We start from the raw sequence: 20,646 nt of genomic DNA, 5'->3' as shown, positions 1-20,646 counted from the left end.
CGAGAGGCGTGCGCACATCATTTAGAATCGAAAAATCGAGTGCGCAATCAGTCTGTGTTGTTTGGCGGCGAGCCTGTCCGAACCGCTCCGAATCGTGACTGGGAGCTCGTGTGACAGCTCAAATGGATGTTGTGTCTGATTCGGTCTCAGGTGGGCGACCAACGCCGCAGCCTCATCGAGCAGCGCCTCCACAGACTCACGCACGTATGACGAGGTCTACGAGAGCATCGAGGTACACTGCAGAAACACTGGAAAAACACACACAGAAGAACACACACACAGAACACAAAGAACACACACAGAAGAACACACACACAGAACACAAAGAACACACACACAGAACACAAAGAACACACACACAGAACACAAAGAACACACACAGAAGAACACACACACAGAACACAAAGAACACACACAGAACACACACACAAAACACAAAGAACACACACAGAGGAACACACACACAGAACACAAAGAACATACACAGAACAACACACACACAGAACACAAAGAACACACACAGAACACACACACAGAACACAAAGAGCACACACAGAAGAACACACACACAGAACACAAAGAACACACACACAGAACACAAAGAACACACACACAGAACACAAAGAACACACACACAGAACACAAAGAACACACACAGAACAACACACACACAGAACACAGAGAACACACACAGAAGAACACACACACAGAACACAAAGAACACACACAGAAGAACACACACACAGAACACAAAGAACACACACACTGAACACAAAGAACACACACAGGAGAACACACACAGAACACAAAGAACACACACAGAAGAACACACACACAGAACACAAAGAACACACACACAGAACACAAAGAACACACACAGAAGAACACACACACAGAACACAAAGAACACACACACAGAACACAAAGAACACACACAGAAGAACACAAAGAACACACAGAAGAACACACACACAGAACACAAAGAACACACACAGATGAACACACACAGGAGAACACACACAGGAGAACACACACAAAGAACACACACAAAGAACACACACAGAAGAACACACACACAGAACACAAAGAACACACACAGAAGAACACAAAGAACACACACACAGAACACAAAGAACACACACAGAAGAACACACACACACAGAACACAAAGAACACACACAGAAGAACACAAAGAACACACACAACGAACACACACACAACACAAAGAACACACACACACAACACAAAGACCACAGAACACAAAGAACACACACACAGAACACAAAGAACACACACACAGAACACAAAGAACACACACAGAAGAACACACACACAGAACACAAAGAACACACACAGAAGAACACACACACAGAACACAAAGAACACACACAGAAGAACACACACACAGAACACAAAGAACACACACAGAAGAACACACACACAGAACACAAAGAACACACACACAGAACACAAAGAACACACACAGAAGAACACACACACACAACACAAAGAACACACACACACAGAACACAAAGAACACACACACAGAACACAAAGAACACACACACAGAACACAAAGAACACACACAGAAGAACACACACACAGAACACAAAGAACACACACAGAAGAACACACACAGAAGAACACACACACAGAACACAAAGAACACACACAGAAGAACACACACACAGAACACAAAGAACACACACACAGAACACAAAGAACACACACACAGAATACAAAGAACACACACACAGAACACAAAGAACACACACAGAAGAACACACACATAAGAACACAAAGAACACACACAGAACACACACAGAAGAACACACACACAGAACACAAAGAACACACACACAGAACACAAAGAACACACACAGAAGAACACACACAGAAGAACACACACACAGAACACAAAGAACACACACAGAAGAACACACACACAGAACACAAAGAACACACACACAGAACACAAAGAACACACACAGAAGAACACACACACAGAACACAAAGAACACACACACAGAACACAAAGAACACACACACAGAATACAAAGAACACACACACAGAACACAAAGAACACACACAGAAGAACACACACATAAGAACACAAAGAACACACACAGAAGAACACACACACAGAACACACACAGAAGAACACACACACAGAACACAAAGAACACACACACAGAACACAAAGAACACACACAGAAAAACACACACAGAAGAACACACACACAGAACACAAAGAACACACACACAGAACACAAAGAACACACACACAGAACACAAAGAACACACACAGAAGAACACACACATAAGAACACAAAGAACACACACAGAAGAACACACACACAGAACACACACAGAAGAACACACACACAGAACACAAAGAACACACACAGAAGAACACACACACAGAACACACACAGAAGAACACACACACAGAACACAAAGAACACACACACAGAACACAAAGAACACACACAGAAGAACACACACATAAGAACACAAAGAACACACACAGAAGAACACACACACAGAACACAAAGAACACACACACAGAACACAAAGAACACACACAGAAGAACACACACATAAGAACACAAAGAACACACACAGAAGAACACACACACAGAACACAAAGAACACACACAAAGAACACACACAGAAGAACACACACACAGAACACAAAGAACACACACACAGAACACAAAGAACACACACACAGAACACAAAGAACACACACACAGAACACAAAGAACACACACACAGAACACAAAGAACACACACACAGAACACACACAGAAGAACACACACAGTCTCATGGGGCTTTCACGGGTTTCAACGTCCTGTTCTTAGGCAACGTTTACTGGACATTTCTCCATTCATAACACAGAATATTTACTTTTTCTATTGTAAATGATTATGGAAACTGTGCTAATTTAAGATAAGATAAGAGAATCCTTTATTGTCCACACATGGGGAAATTTTGGTGTTGCAACGCAGTTGATCCAGGGGAAAGGACAGATAACTTATAGGAAGTTTCAAAAAAACACAAACATGAACAAAACAAAAAACTCCTCTCATATCTTAATAGGGAATGGAGGGGGGGAAAGATAAAGATAAAAATAATAATAAAATAAGGTAAATGATAATAAAATAAAATAAAGTAAAGTAAAATAGCTAGCATAAGACTAAATAATACTAATACTAATGGTAAGTAAACACTCTTAACAGGTGCGGTTTAGCGAACATAACTTTATTGACAATTGTGAAAAGTCCCTACAAATGACAACATATAGGCGTCTGAATGGGATATCGGTTTTGATCCAGACTTGGAATTTATTTTTTATGTGATTGGGCCAATGCACAAAAACATTAACCTCATTTAAAAACGAAAATAAAAGAATTGTCTAGTTTCCTATCTGTTGATGTTGAAATAATCTCAATGCAAGAAAGTGTCTCGAAACAGACAAAGAAACACAATTCAATGCTCCTCAAATCGTTATTGGTTTTCCTATTGATTACATGACATTTTTATGAACAATATGAATATGTAAAAAATGTGTGGAACCTGACCATTTCCATTAGACCCTGGAACTCGCAAAAGCTGCATTTAACAATTTTTTTTTAGCTCCCCACCAATCTGTATTAAACATTATTGACTTTAAAAGCAGCAATAATGTTCACTGGGAATACAATGTGGCTTCTCCGAGAATACATTTCTCATCGAACTGCGCAATACGACTCGACAAATCCCCCTAAAAGTCGTCCATCCCCGAGCTCGTTTCTGGTGTCGTCTGAAAAGTAGCTGGAGTGAAGTTGACAGTGATTAGCGGCGTGCGCTCTGGGACTGTTCTGGCTGTAGTTAATTGTTATGTAAAGTGTTTTTGTGTGGTTTCTCCCTCAGGACGCAGACAGAGGCGCTCAGGTGAGACGCACCGCCTCCTTCTCCTCCCGAGACTCCGAGAAGACGGAGCAGCAGGCGACCGTCAAGAGACACGCCTCCAGTAAGACGCTTAAACATTAACACTCTTAATTAAGGGACTCTTCTTTTACAGGATGTCAGTATTAAAGAATAGAGCATGTTATTCTGACTTACAATATTGGGCAAATTAAAACATGTGTTTCTTGGTATTATTTGGGATTATCATATATATTTTTTGCTGTCCATCAGATGACTAAATTATATAGAGTACCTTTAGTCTGCGTCAGACAGCATTTAAGTCTTACTTAAATACTGTCTTGCCCTTACTTAAATACTGTCTTGCCCTTACTTAAATACTGTCTTGCCCTTACTTAAATACTGTCTTGCCCTTACTTAAATACTGTCTTGCCCTTACTTAAATACTGTCTTGCTCTTTACTTAAATGCTTTCTTGCCCTTACTTAAATACTTTCTTGCCCCTACTTAAACATTGTTTTGACCCTACTTAAATACTGTCTTGCCCTTACTTAAATACTGTCTTGCCCTTACTTAAATACTGTCTTGCCCTTTACTTAAATGCTTTCTTGCCCTTACTTAAATACTTTCTTGCCCCTACTTAAACATTGTTTTGACCCTACTTAAATACTGTCTTGCCCTTACTTAAATACTGTCTTGCCCTTTACTTAAATACTTTCTTGCCCTTACTTAAATACTTTCTTGCCCCTACTTAAACATTGTTTTGACCCTACTTAAATACTGTCTTGCCCTCACTTAAATACTGTCTTGCCCTTACTTAAATACTGTCTTGCCCTTACTTAAATACTGTCTTGCCCTTTACTTAAATGCTTTCTTGCCCTTACTTAAATACTTTCTTGCCCCTACTTAAACATTGTTTTGACCCTACTTAAATACTGTCTTGCCCTTACTTAAATACTGTCTTGCCCTTTACTTAAATACTTTCTTGCCCTTACTTAAATACTTTCTTGCCCTTACTTAAATACTTTCTTGCCCCTACTTAAACATTGTTTTGACCCTACTTAAATACTGTCTTGCCCTCACTTAAATACTGTCTTGCCCTTACTTAAAGGTTGAATGGATGATTTTTTTGGCCCAAATCTGAGTCTTATTTCCTCGTGGCGTGGACTGCCAATTAGTCCTGCCACGTATCAATCATAAAACGCACCTACCGCTCACCTGCAGCCGCGTGTGGCTCGTCTCCCGAGACCTGTACGTTTCCGCGTGTCTAAGCGCATTGATCTATCATAATATAGTTTCCTCAGTGTACGGGACAAAATTAGGACGGAGATAAAAATCGTCCATTGCGCCTTTAAATACTGTCTTGCCCTTTACTTAAATACTGTCTTGCCCTTTACTTAAATACTGTTTTGTCCTTACTTAAATACTGTCTTGCCCTTACTTAAATACTGTCTTGCCCTTACTTAAATACTTTCTTGCCCCAACTTAAATACTGTCTTGCCCTTTACTTAAATACTGTCTTGCCTTTTACTTAAATACTTTCTTGCCTTTTACTTAAATACTGTTTTGTCCTTACTTAAATGCTGTCTTGCCCTTACTTAAATACTGTCTTGCCCTTACTTAAATACTGTCTTGTCCCTACTTAAATACTGTCTTGCCCTTACTTAAATACTGTCTTGCCCTTACTTAAATACTGTCTTGCCCTTACTTAAATACTGTCTTGCCCTTACTTAAATACGGTCTTGCCCTTACTTAAATACTGTCTTGCCCTTACTTAAATACTGTCTTGCCCTTACTTAAATACTGTCTTGCCCTTTACTTAAATACTGTCTTGCCCTTACTTAAATACTGTCTTGCCCTTACTTAAATACTGTCTTGCCCTTACTTAAATACTGTCTTGCCCTTACTTAAATGCTGTAACCGTGATGCATCTGTCTTTGCGCAGACGTGAACCAGTACGGCCGTTACGGTAAGACGCGAGCAGAGGAGGACGCACGGCGCTTCCTCCTCCAGAAAGAGGAGCTGGAGAAGCAGAAGGAGGCTCTGAAACACGCCCTGGTTGTGCTGCGCCGAGACAAGAGGGAGGTCAAGGAGGTGCTGAAGACGGGCGCCGGTCAGACATCTCGCCTCTTGCTCGCACAATACGATGATGATGTCACTCATCACTATAGAAACCATGCTTAGGCTTGAACACACACACCGCACCAAAACTGGGAATACTAGACCAGGACTAAATCAGGACTAGAACAGGCCCAAACCAAGACCACATCAGGACCAATCCAAGAAGTGTAAAAATACAAAAGCACGCTATATCATTATGTCACTTTTTCCAAGGGGCCGTTTTGAACAGGTTTGGGCAAAATGATCCTCTGCTCTTTTTAGGGCTGCACAATATACCGCAAAAGTATTGATATTGCAATATTGTCTGACGCAATAATCGATATATCAACCATAGATTTCACAAAAACAAGGTCCTCAAGCTGAAAACTTTGAAAAAGGCTGATTCATGATTTTCTTAATTGAGCCTTACTTAGTCTTAAATTTAGTATTGGTTTTGTCTCTGTTAAGTTTGTACTCATATAGGAACATATTTGTTTTACTATGCCTGGAATTATTGTGTCAAAAAAAGTATATTCGAATATCACATTAATACAGATATCGCTGTTCTTTCAGAGATACTAAACACAAAACCTCTATTGTTTACCGAGGAACTGTGTAAATGGGCCTAAAATAGAGTAAGATACATATCCCTGGCTTCACTCTGACATTTTAGTCCTTATTTGATAAAAATCTGACGTTTGGGTCCAAAGCCATGTTCACATTATCAAGCCCAAGCTTTTCTGTTTTCTTTTCTTAACCGTCTGGTCTATCTCTGTGGAGCTGCTGCCGTCTTGTAATGGTTGATTTACGACATTCCGTCCCATTTGTTTACACATTCTCCAAGGTCTTCCAAGAGAAACGTATAGGGCACTATCTAAGTTATGTATTGTTTATTGTCACAGGAAAGGCCACTAATCAAATCGACTCTGTGAATATGATGAAACTCAAATAGCTTTTCATAAACGGCTCATTATTGCGCGCCCGTAAAGCCAGAATTGATTTAAAGCTGGAGTTTGGACCTCTGGGGCTGCCGTAGTCGGGGGAGGATGAACTGTTAACTTTGCAATATACTGTAGAAAAGTTATACAACCGTAATGAGGGAAAATCCTGACAATTCTTGACATGTTTTTGTAAGTAATTGGGGGCTATGCCTTTTGTAACTTATAAGAAATAAGTAGATCCTGCTGCGGTTGCTCGTTTAAGTGGTGCGCTGTTGTGAACGGGTGAAAGATTAAAGATTCCAGAATATGAAAATGTCTGAAAAGGCCACAATTTCCCCAAAAAGAACAGCTTAATGTGAATATTTACACAGGACGAATTAGCACAATGTATTGCAATACCCGCGTAAAAGAGTTTATACAATAGTTTCAGTCCAGATTTTCATTAGTCTTAATTTAACCTTTTTTGATGCTTGGACTTAATGGAAATGGATGGATTTAATGGAAAAATGTATGGCAGTAAAATCACCATTGTTTTTCGTTCACTTCCTTTCACACTCCACGAACTTGGCACGCCGTAATAACTTCATATTTCCTGACAGTCCCGACGTTGGAGCTGCGTTTGTCTGATCTGGAGGCGCAGCTGAAGCAGAAGGAGGAGGAGCGGGTGGAGCTGGAGCTAAAACTCACCGAAGTCAAAGAGAATCTGAAGAAGTCATTGGCCCGCGGGTCTTTTGCTCCGCCCCCTGACAACAAGCCCGCTGCCAAGGTACAATGAAGACATGAGTGTATAGGTTTATACATAGTAAACAGGTGTGAGCGCAGAGTCGCCGCCGATACAGTACGTGGTGAATCATCTCGGCAAATAGAGCGAGAACGTCACCGTAACGTCTTCGTCTGACTTATGACGGACGGCGGACAAAAACGTGCTCAGTGTTAGCTCAGTTTGAGTTTTCAGTGCTGCTAAAAAGCTGTGAAAAAGCAGTTTTATGCATTCAGTATTCAGCCTCGCGTGGTGTTAAAACAACACCGCGTCCCACCTGCCACACTGGTCATGGGGAAATATTACATTTACATCGCATATGCCTCAGTATTTAGAATAGAGATGACGGTATCCCATGAATTTGTTAAAAAAAAGAATGATATATGTGTTTTTGTCATGTCTTTATATTGTTTATCTCATACTATAGTCATAATAACGGAAGCAGAAGTATTCCTTTCCTTTCTATTCATTTCTCCATAGTCTTTTTGGAAATACCTGGTGAGACCAATTAACGGGCTGCACTTTTAACCATTCAAAACAGAATATTTGTCAATTGCTATGGCAACGGTGACTTTAATGTCCACCTAATTCCTCCCAGCCAAGATATTATGATAACTCATACGCCGTGAAAGTCCTGCCTCTGAAATCGAACATGTTCAGTGAATAGATGCAGTTTGATATCACCCGTTGAGTTCTCTTCTTTTGTTCTTTTGGCGTTCATATTTCCAGGCCCAAGAGCGCAAACCCGAGAGGATCTATAACGAATCGCTGCCGGTGAATTCAGCCTCGGAGCTTCGCAAACGTCCGCCGTCCACGTACGCCTCGTCGAAGGGCAACGTCATGCAGAAAGCCAAGGTAAAGAAAGAAACACGCATGTTTCTGTTGTCTTTTCATCAGGATCATTTGAGTTTCCTTATGGTTAAGTCCGCATGTGATTTTAAGTCACTGCAAACTCGAATGAATGCAGATTTTAGCCATATGAAAGCGCTTTTAGCCATGTTATAATTGTTTTCAAGTTTATATTTAGAGTGATTATTGGATGTTTGAGTGTTTTTTATTCTCCTGCATTCAAGACACCTCCACTGACCCTCGATACGCGACAACTGTACTTTGTTCTGCCAATTATTTTTTTATGCAGGATTCAGCGGCACTGCGCAGTACACGTTGTTTGCGATGACACAGCAAATCAAGATCAATAATGCAATTTAAAATGTCCACAAAATCACATAATGATCCACGGGTTGTAATGATATCGCAGACAACAGCGTGACATGTCTCCTTTAATTAAACCTAAATTATATACAGTTGTTTATTTTTATGTGTGGAATGGTGAATGGTTCAGCTTTTTAAGGGCCTCGGTTCAACGTATTTGTGAAAATCTAACAACTTTGTAATATTTCTGTTTGGTCAGGAATGGGAGTCGAAGAAGAGCACCTGATCACAACAAATGCGTTTGCCCAAAGCAAAACCGGACTGACAAAGTGTTAAGATGACACGAGGTTGAAGAGCGGCAGAAGGAAACAAAGAAAGGATAAATTACCAAAAACTGTGTGGATTTCGGTGCTGGTTTGGCCCACTGTAAATTTACCAAATCAGTGTTTTTGAATGTGCGTTTACAAATGAAGGTCGTTGAATGTCTCTGTAATTATTTTAAGCCAAAGGGAGAGAAAACCTGTGACTTATTGATGGCCAATGTAAAGATGGTGATATGTTTTATTATTATCAGTATTGAGTGAAGTATCCCATGTTGTGAACCACTGAAAGCACATCAAGTTTGACACTGAATAGGAAATGATAAATGTTCATTATTATTATCTGAATGTGAGTCCACTGTTACTATGTTGTGTGTTTCATAGTTGACTTTTGCACTTTATCATGTCAAATTTTATAAATCGCATAAATTAAAACATTTATGTCCACGCTGTGTCAAGTTTACTTTTTACAACTAGTGAAACTTCTGTATCTTCTAACACAAGATTACGTTACAGTTTATTCCCCCTAAATACTTTTGCTTAACCCTTGTATAATATACTACTGAACAAGTCAGATGCCCCATTTGCCCACTGTCTCCACCTAGTGGCCGGGTTGTCGTGCAGCGTCTTGGCGCATGGAGTAATTTGCTTAAAGATTAAATTTACTTTAGTTTGTCTCCAGTGAACTTATTAGACACTAAAGAAGAAGACTGATTTTGTCCAAGCTGAATTTATTTTTTACCAAAGTCAGTGGGAGTGATTTAATGAGGCTGAGGAGATAACGGAGGCTGTCCGCTCCAAGTTTCAATTACATAATAGTTAAAACTTGTTCCATTTTGGAGCCAACAAAGCTGATTTACATGTGAGGACAAACTACCAGTGTTTTAAAATGATCCAAGAGTCAAACAAAACATGATGTAGTATGTGTTTTATGTTATAGAACTATTTCTGTTGATAATATTCTAAAGCATTTTGGTTATACTTTGAAGGACTTTATAAATACATTTGGATTGGAAAAGATATAGACTTTATATTTAAATCAACAAATATGTTTATCCCAGTAACTACTAAAGTCATGTTTAATTGTCACTGACAACAATGTGTGAACAGCGTCCTATTGTTCTGTTGCCAAAACATTTAAAGTGCCTCTGACATGCCTATGCCTCTGACGGATGTCTCATGGAACTAAAATGCGGTTACGATAAATGTATTTTGAATGTTGCTAAAAGTTATACAAAAATTTGCAATTTTTTTAGGTTTATTTTCACTTCCTGTGTAATTGATGACAGGATCACAGTAGGAAAATTACCCAGTAAACACAGGGCAAATCTCAGCTAATGTCACAACTCATTTTATTTGACTGATGAAAATAGAGTGACTTCATTTTGTTGAGAGTCCAAAAAATAGTTTAATTTGTGTGAATTCTGCATAAACTTTGGATGAATGTGTGAATGTGAATGGATGAGTGTCTCTAGTGTGACGTCACTTCCTGCCATTTTCTAAACATTTTTCAACTTTTCTCAACAAATACCTACTCAATTGGTGTAAAACAAAAATGTTTGTGTATATCAGGTACAAATACACCAAAATAAAGTCAAAATTACAAAATCGTAAAAACCTTTCACGCGCACTTTAAATGACTTTAAAGTTACACTTTCATGGCTTTAAAATCTGAGTTGACGTTTACTCCAAACAACATGATTGACCCTCCCTCAAATATCTATGAATCAGTTTAATGGAAAAGAAAAAGTGGCATGTTATAAACACATGTAATATGTGGCAGCAGAAAAGAAACGTTTTTGTGTAAGGTTTTCGTGTGGTGATCGTTGCCACAACAAGGGCTTTTATATTGTGTAAAGTGTGTTACGGAGCGTCCCTTTGGATTGCATGGCCTACTTTGAAGAAACTTTTACAGAGTCTCATCTGAACTTGTGATGCATAGAAATATCCACAACATGACTTAGGCATTTTAAAAATATCTATAAGAATATAATGAATGAGGGGATCATTTGCATGTTTTATTTTGAACAAAATAGTTAATAGTATGTTATTAATTAAGTTAAGCACTAAGAAATGTGGAGGATTGGGCTGGGCATCTGGCATAAACATACAATCAAGCTGAATTACCAAACGTTTTCCTTATAAAGTGGAATCTAAAAGCAAAGCAAAAATCAGACCACTGCATTCTGTAAGAAAAAGCCGCTTTGTGCTGGGAGCTGATTGGCTGTCCTGGCAGACCACCCTGTTTCACTCAGGTCAAACATGCACGTGAAGGGTTTGTTACCACTTGCTCCTGTCACCATTTGAAAATAAGATACCCTAGCTTTACTAAAGCCTAACTTGGAGGTCATATTAGTTTTATAAGTATTCCACTCGGGATGTCAAGATTATCATGATTATTCAGGTCAAAATAGAACTAAAATTGACAGTATTTTTGTTCAATATAAAGCCCAAAAAATAGACCCACATGTAACAAAATGTCTTTTATCTGGCTGTTTCTATCACATTTAACTTTTTTTTGCCTTTCAGAAAGCTACATTTTTTAAAGCTGATCACAAACTCAAGAAATACAAACATTGGTCGCACTCTCAATAATCGTGAACGATCGTTAAACCGTTTTTTCTCACACTAATCGCAACACTAACATTTGACATCATGACACCCCTTTTACATTCTCTATTACTCTTTTACTCTGAAAAACCACCATGTTTCGTCCAACCGCAAAACAAACAATGACAAAAGCCCACGCCTTCTCATTTCTTTACAAACCGTTTATTCAGTGCATTTCTAGTTGTCCACAGCATGAACCCAAAAATGTTGAACTGTCCTAAGTAACTGTGCTCCTAAGTTTCCTGCTCCTACACTGCACTAAATCACGGTGGCGCCTCCTGCCACGGGCCCGCGGTGCCATCACGACCGTAAAACCCTTCCACCGCCGCCCACGACCGGTAAACTCAACCGAACCCCCCCTGCCCCGGCAAAATCTGACCCTCCGGCATGCTGCTACTGAGGTCCATGCAACGACAAAACGAACGAACGTACGGCAAAAAGTGACACGACGTTAAAATTTGAAACATTTCGTAAGAAGTAACACGGAAGCATATACAATTGAACTCGCGAAAAGCCCTCAGTACTCGGACGTACAACTTCATTTGAATCCAAAAAAGTCAAAACGCACGCACTCGCACTCTCGCACGCACGCGCTCTCGCTCTCTCTTGACCCGCACACATTCGCGCCGGCATGCAAACTCCCGATCACGAGGAACACTCTTTAAAAATAATATCCCAATAGCTCTGTGTAAACATCGCAGTAACGGTAGTAGTAGAAGTAGTAGACATTTCGATCCCAATGTCCTTTCCAGAAATCTATAGTTATAACACTGAGCTCTTTGGTTCTCGGTAACAGTCTTTTTGTAGATCGATATCTGTGTGACTGACTAGTTGGTTCCTCCCTGGCGTTATGATACAAGTTAGGATCCCCCGGGGGCCGTCCCGAGCCGAGGGTTTACGAAAAGAACGTTTGATTGTCCGTGGAGTTGTATCTATTTACATCAAAGTCGGTCACAGTGGTTTCTCCGTTCGGGGGTGGAAGATCACGTTCCCGTCCCGTTTTTTTTAACCAAATCATCTTTTCCCTCTCCTGAGATCGACGTGCAGCACGCGGGACGCGTCGTGGAAGGGTGGGTTGGGGTTTTTTTCTGGACGATTGACGTGAACGGGTCGAAAAGGGCACGACGGCTAGGACAAGTCGTTGTTGCTCGGGGACTTTCCGCCTCCATTCAGGAGGGCGGAGGCGCTGCGGCTTTTCGTGGGCGTCCCGGATCCGGATCGGGACAGTTCGGTGAGGTCGTGGAGGGATGGCTCTCTGTACATGGCAACTGCAACGCACACAGAGGGAAAAGGGAGGTCAGTGTTAGGATACCAGAGTGCGACGGGGAAAGGTTCTGAGTGGGGTTTGTAGGATTGTATGATGTGAAATAGCAACTAACGTAAGGCAGGTTTATGTGTAGAGCGCATATCGTACACAAGGCAATTCAAAGTGCTTCACAAAACAGGAAGAAAATATGCATTAAAATCACAAAGACATGACAGAAATGGCAAAATCTTCGTTTTTATACATTCAATTTAACAAACTTATTTTACTGCAAGTGTAATATGATAGATCCATGGTGTAGTCACAGTTTGTGCTAATCGTAATAAAGTGTTTAAATACAGATAAATGTCTTTCCTTTGGTTCAGGTGGTCAGCAAAACCAACATATCCACCCATGTTGGAGAGTCAAGGCCAATGTGGGTCTAAATAACAATTTTGATATAATAATAATAATGATGATAATAATGATGATGATGATAATAATGATAATAATGATGATATAATGATAATAATGATGATATAATGATGATAATAATGATAATGATGATGATAATAACAATAATGATGATAATAATGATAATATAATGATGATAATAATGATAATAATGATGATATAATGATAATAATGATGATAATAATGATGATATAATGATGATAATAATGATAATGATGATGATAATAACAATAATGATGATAATAATAATGATGATAATAATGATAATATAATGATGATAATAATGATAATATAATGATGATAATAATGATAATAATAATGATGATAATAATAATAATGATGATAATAATGATGATGATAATATTGATGATAATAATGATGATAATAATAATGATAATAATGATGATAATAATGATAATAATAATGATGATGATAATAATAATAATGATGATAATAATAATGATAATGATGATGATAATAATAATAATAATAATAATAATAATACAAAGACTGTAATACAAAATAATAGTAGTTTTCTTATACTTCTCATCAGGTATATATATATATATATATATATATATATATATATATATATATATATATATATATATATATATATATATATATATATATATATATATATATATATATATATATATATATAATGTTTTATGTGTCAATGCCTCAATCAGGTTTCAATACCACTTGTAATTCAATTAGTTTCTGGATTTTTTTAAAATTGTACAACCCTAACAAAGCTTGTATGCATTGATGAGTATATTTCAGAATATGTCGGTGTAATCCCTCATTCGTCCAGGCGTGTTCCATAGTAGAAAAAGCTTCAGTTGTAGTCATCTGGACTCAGTTTGCAAAAATATATGTATTATATATGTATATATATGTATTTTTGCAAACTGAGTCCAGATGACTACAACTGAAGCTTTTTCTAATATTTCAGAATAGTTTTTAAACACAGCATTTAGGCCTAAGCAAGTAAAAGTAATTAGATATTTTTGCTACGTGTGCGACAATAAAGAATCTCAACTCCAGTTCAATGAAAATGAATGTTGATTTTGAGCGCAGCTTACAACTCGACATGAAGATCACAAAAGCAATAAACAGGTTTTCCCCCTACGGCAGCCCAGGAGGGACATGCTCTTTAATGTCTGATCGATTCCATGTTTATCTTGTACTGCGTGTCGCTCTGCTGTCTGTTCTGCAGCCGCTCCGTCGTCGTGGTGAATGAAAATTGGTTCTCAGTCGATGTAAATGATAAATTGTCATTGAACCAACCAAAACTGTCCTGAAGATGATTCATACTTTAAAGCCAAAAGAGCTAAAAAATGTTTCCCTTTCCTGACAAAAAGCTCCTTTATCTTTGTTTATTCCAGATCCTTCACTCGGCACTCAAAAGTACAGATTCATATCAACAACCATCACCTTGACAACAACATAAAGTCTATAAAAAGAAACATGTACAGTATAAGCTACGTTAACGCTTCCCTGGGGCCAGGCACCTGTTTGTCTCCATGGAGATTTAATGTATTTCTCTGGAATCTTCAGTAATATGCCATTAAACATATCTATCGCCATGGAGACACACAGATGACGCCGCCAGGCCAAGTTACAGGTCAGATCTGCGGCGAGGCACATTAATAATCAAGGTTTTTCAAGGAATTTCCAGGACAAAAACAAGAAAAATAATCAAACTTTTAGAACAAAATGACAAGGAACATTATTTTGCTCGTTACCATGGAAATGTAACTGCTTTGTATGGAATATTCCACTTTATCATTAAGCATTTATAGACATTTATAAGCGATAACATGTCGAGGGAGACGAGCAGGTGGCAGAGGTCCAAAAATGTTACACACTGCGCCTTTAAAAGTGACGCGTCTGTTGGTGTTTGGCTCCAAAAGTAATAATACAATATCATAATTCCACGTGTGAATCTTCTTCCGCTGACTCTGACCCCGGCGCCGTCTCCTACACTGTACTGGGCGTCGCCTCCATTGTCTCTTCGCAGCATCTTTGGCGTTTGGAGGCGTGTAACCGTGGAAACTGGACGACCTCACCTCTCGGAGCAATCGGCAACACCTGACATCACCGCGGCAACCAGGGCGAACGCAGCGCTTTTGTCGGTGAATCTGCCGGAACGTGCCTCGCCCGATCCGTGTGTTCTTTATCGCCGGGTCACGTTCTGGCGTCGGCAGAAGGTCAGAGCGGTCAGAGGAAACACTCATTAACCTTTCATCAAACTTCTCAAACTAACGACTTGACAACAATGATGCTGAGAAATGCCATTTTACTTTTTACTATTTACTATTTTGATGTCAACAATTTATATATTTATGTCTGAAATCAAATGAGAGCAGCTCGTCAGTGGAAAGATTTGAAAAAAGATTTGACAGAAAGTTTAAAAAAATAAATCATACTCACTCAAATAAGCTGTCTTCTTATTTAAGTAACATTATTTGTAGCTTAGGTTTTTATTTCGATGCAAAAGACATGGTAACGATAAAGTGATCTGAGCATTAAGAATCATAAATAAAACTAACAGTACATTTGTCAAATCTGCAATTTGATATGTTTGACTGAGGCTTCATTCATCCTCTGTCCATTTCTATGTAACTTTCTTTAATTCAATTCAATTCAATTCTGTTGCTACTGCCTGGAATGTCCCAGAGTGTGGCATTGAACTATCTTGCAATTCAGATAAGATAAAATAACCTTTGTTTGTCCCACAATGGGGAAATTCCAGTTTTGCAACACAAATTAGGCACAGATGTATGGCACCCCAGCCAAAACTATGAAAAAAGGTGCGACTTATACTTATATTTATACTTATATACTTATATTTATACTTCGGAGCGACTTGTGATATTATTTGTTATTTTCACACTTGCAACCTTATTTCATACTCCAGTGTAATATATATGTTATATATGTTTTTTTCCTTCTCTATTGTGCATTTTTTGGCTGGTGCGTCTTATAGTCCAGAAAATACGGTAATAATAAAATAACTTAATCTTAATAATAATAACTCTTATTTAGAGCTGTTGTATGGACAAACACTATTGCACCAGGGATGATTGACATGTCGCAGTATTGCTCATGATTATCACAGTATTGCACATGATGATGACGACAGTATTGCACATGATTATGACAGTATTGCACATGATTATGACAGTATTGCACATGATTATGACAGTATTGCACATGATTATGCACATGATTATTACAGTATTGCACATGATTATGAAAGTATTGTACATGATTATGACAGTATTGCACATGATTATGACAGTATTGCACATGATTATGCACATGATTATTACAGTATTGCACATGATTATGAAAGTATTGTACATGATTATGACAGTATTGTACATGATTATGACAGTATTGCACATGATTATGACAGTATTGTACATGATTATGACAGTATTGCACATGATGATGACAGTATTGCGCATGATTATGACAGTATTGTACATGATTACGCACATGATTATGACAGTATTACACGTGATTATGCACATGATTATGACAGTGTAGGGGAATGAAGATGTGAGCTTGAGACCCTACAACAGCATTGCACATGATTAGCAGATGATTATGACAGTATTGCACATGATTATGACAGTATGGCACATGAGCATGACAGTATTGCACATGATTATCACAGTATTGCACATGATTATGCACATGATTATGACAGTATTGCACATGAGTATGACAGTATTGCACATGATTATGCACATGATTATGACTGTATTGCACATGATTATGCACATGATTATGACTGTATTGCACATGACTATGCACATGATTATGACTGTATTGCACATGACTATGCACATGATTATGACTGTATTGCACATGACTATGCACATGAGCATGACAGTATTGCACATGATTATCACAGTATTGCACATGATTATGCACATGATTATGACAGTATTGCACATGAGTATGACAGTATTGCACATGATTATGCACACGATTATGACAGTATTGCACATGATTATGCACATGATTATGACTGTATTGCACATGATTATGCACATGATTATGACTGTATTGCACATGACTATGCACATGATTATGACTGTATTGCACATGACTATGCACATGATTATGACTGTATTGCACATGATTATGCACATGATTATGACTGTATTGCACATGACTATGCACATGATTATGACTGTATTGCACATGATTATGCACACGATTATGACAGTATTGCACATGATTATGACAGTATTGCACATGATTATGACAGTATTGCACATGATTATGACAGTATTGCACATGATTATGCACATGATTATTACAGTATTGCACATGATTATGAAAGTATTGTACATGATTATGACAGTATTGCACATGATTATGACAGTATTGCACATGATTATGCACATGATTATTACAGTATTGCACATGATTATGAAAGTATTGTACATGATTATGACAGTATTGTACATGATTATGACAGTATTGCACATGATTATGACAGTATTGTACATGATTATGACAGTATTGCACATGATGATGACAGTATTGCGCATGATTATGACAGTATTGTACATGATTACGCACATGATTATGACAGTATTACACGTGATTATGCACATGATTATGACAGTGTAGGGGAATGAAGATGTGAGCTTGAGACCCTACAACAGCATTGCACATGATTAGCAGATGATTATGACAGTATTGCACATGATTATGACAGTATGGCACATGAGCATGACAGTATTGCACATGATTATCACAGTATTGCACATGATTATGCACATGATTATGACAGTATTGCACATGAGTATGACAGTATTGCACATGATTATGCACATGATTATGACTGTATTGCACATGATTATGCACATGATTATGACTGTATTGCACATGACTATGCACATGATTATGACTGTATTGCACATGACTATGCACATGATTATGACTGTATTGCACATGACTATGCACATGAGCATGACAGTATTGCACATGATTATCACAGTATTGCACATGATTATGCACATGATTATGACAGTATTGCACATGAGTATGACAGTATTGCACATGATTATGCACATGATTATGACTGTATTGCACATGATTATGCACATGATTATGACTGTATTGCACATGACTATGCACATGATTATGACTGTATTGCACATGACTATGCACATGATTATGACTGTATTGCACATGATTATGCACATGATTATGACTGTATTGCACATGACTATGCACATGATTATGACTGTATTGCACATGATTATGCACACGATTATGACAGTATTGCACATGATTATGACAGTATTGCACATGATTATGACAGTATTGCACATGATTATGAACTAGTCATTCAAAGGTCTTTCTTATAAAGCACCATTCTACATTTCTGACCTGTAACTTGGCCTGGATGTAATGCCGTACTGTGGAATGTTTGTAAAAGTGAGAGTGAACGCGCTTTGCCGTCTCGTCCAAGAAGCTTCTTCAGTCCCTCTGACAAAGATCTGGTGATTCACTGTCTTTCTTTTGTCCGTTTGACAGAATTCCATTTTCTTCTGCTACGTACTGTGGAATGTCCCAGGCAAAGCGTAAAATCTCCATGGAGACGCGCCCGTGGCTGCCATTGTCATCTCAAACACTAAATCTAAACACTGCTTTCTCGTATCTCACACGACTGCCACTGTAGCCGTTTGGAAATTGCAGTTTTTTTTTCCCTGTTGAAAGTGGGAAGTGTCTCTGTGGAGAAGGTGATGTAACGCGCTTGGATGCGGCTCAAAGATAAAACGTGTTCAGGAGACTGTAGCGCGGCGCTTCTGTTCTCGTAGAGTCAATCCAAGTTTACTGTGGTAGAAATGCAGTATTCACGTTACTACACTGCGGCTGTGGCGGAGTCAGAGCGTCCGCGGATCCAAAGGATGAAGACTCGCGTTTATCTCGAGGGAAAAAGGCCACGAATACTACTTCTACTGGAAGCAAACAACAAGAGAACTAACATCCACTTAATCAACACAAAACAGCTTATTGCGCTAAAAGTAAACAGCAACTAATTAAAGCATTGATTTGTGCTGTTTATGAAGGACGCGGTAATTTCCTCAAATAATTAGACTCAGTGGAGGCCATCGATGTGCACTGACCCCCGGACGTTGCTTTGGGTGAATTAAGGCTCTTTGGGTGTTTAAATACTCAACTTAATAAATGATGCATTAATACATTCAAATTAGCACTAAACTTGGAGCTAAACATGGACAAGGCCAGGGCTGAACCAGGACTAAAACGGGACCAAACCAAGACTAAATTAAAATTAAAATTAAAATTAAAATTAAAATTAAAATTAAAATTAAAATTAAAATTAAAATTAAAATTAAAATTAAAATTAAAATTAAAATTGAAATTGAAATTGTAATTGAAATCAAAATTCAAATTCAAATTAAATAAAAAATATAATTAAAAAAAAATTCTAATAAACTAAAACTAAACTAAACTAAACTAAACTAAACTAAAATAAAATAAAATAAAATAAAATAAAATAAAATAAAATAAAATAAAATAAAATAAAATAAAATAAAATAAAATAAAATAAAATAAAATAAAGACATGCATGTGTTAGGCAAAATTGGTGACTCTAAATTGGCCCTAGCGAATGAATGTGAGAGTGAACTGTTTGTAACATCTATGCCTCTGTGATGGCCCTGCGACGAGTTGGCTACTGTCCAGGGTGTACCCCGCCTAAGGCCCAAAGTCACTGGGATAGGCTCCAGTCACCCGCGACCCCGAAAGGGAACAAGCGGTAGAAAATGGATGGATGGATAAAATAAATACTACACTTGGCTCAAACTTGGACCGAACAACATCAAACAAATCTGTTTTTTTCTCCTTCAAAACCATTTAAACATTGTATTCACTGGTGTGTTACTGTGGAAATGAGAGATGTTACAGTTTGTACAAGGATGAGCTGTAGTTTTGGATAGAATCGCACATGTAAATCTAATCAGTGTGAATCACGACGCTACAGGGGACGGAGGCTTTGCCCTGCCCCCAGATGGGACGACCACAACCCACTGAAATATTTACGACTCGCTCCCTCAGACTGACAATGGAGCCAAAG

The 20,646-nt window shown here is 38.2% G+C and overlaps 2 protein-coding genes across 4 annotated transcripts in view; one reads left to right on the top strand and one right to left on the bottom strand.

The window, feature by feature from the left end:
- The window catches only part of afap1l1b (actin filament associated protein 1-like 1b), a 41,966-nt gene extending 32,334 nt beyond the window's left edge, over nucleotides 1-9,632 (top strand). For both annotated transcript variants that reach the window (XM_072445744.1, XM_072445743.1), the window contains 6 exons: nucleotides 151-232; nucleotides 3,919-4,018; nucleotides 5,857-6,024; nucleotides 7,552-7,718; nucleotides 8,442-8,567; nucleotides 9,124-9,632. In XM_072445744.1, the coding sequence (XP_072301845.1) occupies nucleotides 151-232; nucleotides 3,919-4,018; nucleotides 5,857-6,024; nucleotides 7,552-7,718; nucleotides 8,442-8,567; nucleotides 9,124-9,150 (670 nt within the window). In that variant the 3' untranslated portion in view covers nucleotides 9,151-9,632. The remainder of the gene's footprint in view (nucleotides 1-150; nucleotides 233-3,918; nucleotides 4,019-5,856; nucleotides 6,025-7,551; nucleotides 7,719-8,441; nucleotides 8,568-9,123) is intronic.
- A 3,251-nt stretch (nucleotides 9,633-12,883) lies between these two features.
- The window catches only part of LOC140360523 (fibroblast growth factor 13-like), a 59,327-nt gene continuing 51,564 nt past the window's right edge, over nucleotides 12,884-20,646 (bottom strand). Inside the window, exon 5 of one of the 2 annotated variants that reach the window (XM_072445761.1) lies at nucleotides 12,884-13,062. In XM_072445761.1, coding sequence (XP_072301862.1) covers nucleotides 12,923-13,062 — 140 coding nt within the window. In that variant the 3' untranslated portion in view covers nucleotides 12,884-12,922. The remainder of the gene's footprint in view (nucleotides 13,063-20,646) is intronic. The other variant, XM_072445762.1, reaches the window with a different exon arrangement.

The sequence above is a fragment of the Eucyclogobius newberryi genome, unplaced genomic scaffold (assembly GCF_026437365.1).
Source record: "Eucyclogobius newberryi isolate DKJ021-1_F unplaced genomic scaffold, fEucNew1.0.hap1 SCAF_15, whole genome shotgun sequence".
NCBI classification, from domain to species: domain Eukaryota; kingdom Metazoa; phylum Chordata; class Actinopteri; order Gobiiformes; family Gobiidae; genus Eucyclogobius; species Eucyclogobius newberryi.
This window is presented reverse-complemented; position numbering and strand designations above follow the sequence as displayed.